This window comes from Poecilia latipinna, unplaced genomic scaffold (assembly GCF_001443285.1).
Source record: "Poecilia latipinna isolate Pla-1442-1.1 unplaced genomic scaffold, P_latipinna-1.0 Scaffold2379, whole genome shotgun sequence".
NCBI classification, from domain to species: domain Eukaryota; kingdom Metazoa; phylum Chordata; class Actinopteri; order Cyprinodontiformes; family Poeciliidae; genus Poecilia; species Poecilia latipinna.
Genome location: NW_015114995.1, coordinates 80721 through 84407, shown reverse-complemented (window position 1 = coordinate 84407; position 3687 = coordinate 80721). Strand labels below are relative to the sequence as shown.

General features: G+C 36.6%; 1 protein-coding gene across 2 annotated transcripts in view; it reads right to left on the bottom strand.

Annotated features, from left to right (window-relative positions):
• Nucleotides 1-1557: 1557 nt before the first annotated feature.
• The window catches only part of LOC106937566 (disks large-associated protein 1-like), an 82844-nt gene continuing 80714 nt past the window's right edge, over nucleotides 1558-3687 (bottom strand). Inside the window, exon 4 of one of the 2 annotated variants that reach the window (XM_015019128.1) lies at nucleotides 1558-1890. In XM_015019128.1, coding sequence (XP_014874614.1) covers nucleotides 1672-1890 — 219 coding nt within the window. In that variant the 3' untranslated portion in view covers nucleotides 1558-1671. The remainder of the gene's footprint in view (nucleotides 1891-3687) is intronic. The other variant, XM_015019129.1, reaches the window with a different exon arrangement.

Here is a 3687-nt window from a genome sequence, read left to right as displayed (position 1 = left end):
TCTTGACTTGGTCTCGGGTTGGGTGGTCTTGAACACAACACTGGATTTTGGTTACAGAGAAAGTGATTATCACATTAAAATAACCCCTTCATATTAACCCTGAATGCTTTCATGTATTGCTTTGTCATTATTCAAAACTACTGCTAATCATTAAAATAAAGTAAATGGTGAACAAGCTTAATTTATATTGTGCACTAGAGCCACAATTACCCAAGCATACTCAAACATTGATCAGAGGCAACTTGAGGATAAGTGCCTGGAAGAGGGAATATTGATCTGCACCTCTGAGATTGTAAGATGGTTACTTCCATACTTTATGTTTTAATCAAAAGCTTTATGCTAGCTTAACAAACAAAGTTTACCGTCAAACACATATAAAACTGAAGATGACAAGGTAGCAGACTAGTTTTCTGTTTTTTTCACCTCCCTTGACCAGAAGATGTCATGGAGATGTTTGAAATGTAACGTTCTGTATTTTGTGATGTTCTTTTACACTTTAACTTTAGGTCCATCAAATCAAAGAACATGCCAGTCACACAGTGAGTGGTGTTCAATAAAACTGCAGGAGCGACAAATCATACATGGAAAGATTTCACTCACCAAAATTTAGAAAGACACTTTTAACCTACCCACAAAAGTCAAATTTCAAAAATACATATTTAATCCAAAAGGGAAGTTATATGTTGTTAGGACTCATATTATCAAAGTTTGTTGAAATAATTATTGTAGATGCTGATGGCTGTGAGCTGGAAGGATCTCCTGTAGCAGTCAGCATTACGGTTTTGACAGAAGAGGTTTGTTGTTGTATGGCGGTCTGATGAAGAAGATGTTCAGGGTTTTAGATAATGTTCTTCATTTTATGAAGAATTCTTCTCTTTACAGTCATCTGGAGAGGTTCCAGAGCAGAACCTCCACAAAATGGGAAACTACAAATATGAAAGAGAAAGGGATTCAACCGTTCTTCATGAAGGCAAACATTTGTACTTTTTTTTTTTTTTTTTCTGAGAAGACCAAGCTTGACATGAATTTCACTGTGTTCAATGTTCATAAATTGAAGATTGAACTCTTCAGGGAACACCATAAATGCGTGGAGCCAATCTACTGCTGAGGTACAATGTACCTTCCTGTACAGAACTCTGTGAATTGTTTTGTGATTCATCAGGAGCTTATGGCTGTTTTTTAAGCAGAAATGCGATTTTGAAATCTTGCTTCAGCTAGTCCATTTCCACTACCTGGTTTTTGTGACCACAAGCAATATGAATGTGAAACATTTGCCAAAAGCAATGAGGAATTATGTAAATTTTTTAAGAATCTTCACCAAACAAATAAAATACAAAGACTACCAGATGACAAAAACTCCTGGATGGAAATTACAACGTTATTGTCTATGGAGTAAGCTGTCTGCGGAAAGGTGGCACTGTCTAAAAAACTAAATATTGGATGGAGAGAAGAAGTAATTCCATTTAAGCATAGGTTAATATTTAAAATTTTATATTTGCAACACTTTAATGTCTCATTTTGTCATTCTGTCTGGTGAACCAGACCAGCGTAGATCACGAGGATCCTTTGCACATCAATAGACTAAAGCAGAAATCCTTCTGAATAATCACTTTGAATGAAACAGAAATTTATTTCAAATGATCTACTTGGAAAAAAGGAAATGTAGAAATCTTACTGTAGAGTGGTCATCTCAGTAAGTGACGGCTGTGTAGCTTTAAGGTAGCTGGCGCGACGTGCCTGCATCTTCGGTGAAGGTTTGGGACTTCCATCAGAGTCTCCGCTGTCATCCTCAGCCATGGCTTTCACATAGCTGCCACTCCTCATCCTTCGACAGGGAATGTCATCCTCCTTCCCCAGAGGAGAAAAACCACTCCACTCATCTTGAGGTACCTGATAGCAAGAAAATACATAAGTGTTGTCAGGAAGATGTTTTCCTCTGCTCTCTGACTTCCAGTCACCAAACTGGCACACTAAGCTGTCCATGTTGTACACTGAAAGACAACCAAGGACTTAGTATCAAAGGCAAAAAAAAATATATAAAAAATAAGAGAATAATCCAGCATCCAAAAAACCCTGAACTAATCACATTTTCCTCCATTCTGGATTTTCTCACAGACATGGCTTGACAGATTGTCTGCACCACAGTGAAATTGCTGGCTAATTAGCATAGAACAGTATGTGCAGAGGTCATTTGGAAATTTCTCTCTGGCTAATTCAAACATCTGCTTCACTGAAGTTAATTTGGTTGTCTAAGAAAGTATTTTAATGTGTGGTGTATGTATTTGAACTCAAAAGTGTACTATAATTCTTCTCTGATTTAGCTTTGCATATTGTTGAGAAGATCAAAATCTTTCATTATATCTTTATTATTGTTGTAGTACTTCCCCCCAAAAGATATAATTGTTTTTTTCTTTTATGTTGTATATGAATGAAGACTAAACCTTATTCTAATGAATTACAGAAAATGGGTTTGATTCATTGACAGAAAGGCTGAACAGATCTGTTGAGCTAAATATCTCTCTCTCTCTGTGCATGTGTGTGACGTCAAAGAGACACAAATGAGCAGTTTGGCTATAAAAAGAGAAAGGACCAGCTGCAGTATTATCAGCAGTGCCTCTCACCCACGCACTGGCTTTACATCCACAGTAGCTTGACACCCAGTCTACTGTATTGCTGAGAAACAGGGCTGCTGTTAGTAACTCTCTACTGCTACATGTGAGATTCTGGTCATCTTTTCCATGAAGAATTATCTGCATTTCTATAAATAATTACTTGAACACAGGATGTTACCACTGAGTTGGTGTGTAGTTCTAACCATCAGCTGAGTGATATAAGCCACAGAATGTTGACGTTACCTTGGCAACCCTGTTTTTATGGTCTAAAGTAGCAGCATTTAAAGTAAATGAAGGTGAAGCTGGGAGCTCCGCAGCTGACATGCAGAAGAGAATTTGTAGACAACATAATAAATAACATGGGAGAGCAGTAAAGTGTGTTAAGCCTGCAGGTACAAATAACTGAAATTATGTTGACTATAACGGAGTTCCAAGTAAGTCAAGAAAACCAAACTGCACTATGATCACCCCAGTTATAATAGAATATACGCATTAAAATGTAATGACAGCTAGATGTCCTGCACTATGGTTCTGTCAGTATCCCTATTCTGCCCTGTTCTGTGAGGGCAGAAGAGAAAGTTCTCACTGTTCTTTCAGCCACTCCTCTAAACTCTCATTTTAGTTTCTTGATGCCTCACTTAATGTAAGTCTCAAACAATAGTCTATATTGCTATAATGATGGGCAATAAAACAAGAGAGTCAAACACATGGAAAAGTTAAACTTACAGTGATTCTTGAAGACAGTAGTAAGAAAAAGTGTTTGCCCCCTTAAGAATTTCTTTTGTTGTTGTTTTGTCCTAATTTAATGTTTCAGATCATAACACAAATGTTAGTATTGGATAAGTATAACACGAATACTTTCAAAAAGTAGTATGTGAAAAAGTAATTGCCCCCTAAACTTATTATACAGCTGGTTCTGACACCCTTAGGATCAACAACTGATAGTGAATAACTGATAAGTTTTCTAAGTCATTTCTGAATGATGACAGATGTTTTAATGGTTAATGTTTTAATTCAGCCATGTTGAATGATTTCTATTATTAATGTGTTTAAAACCCTCTTATGACCAACCTGT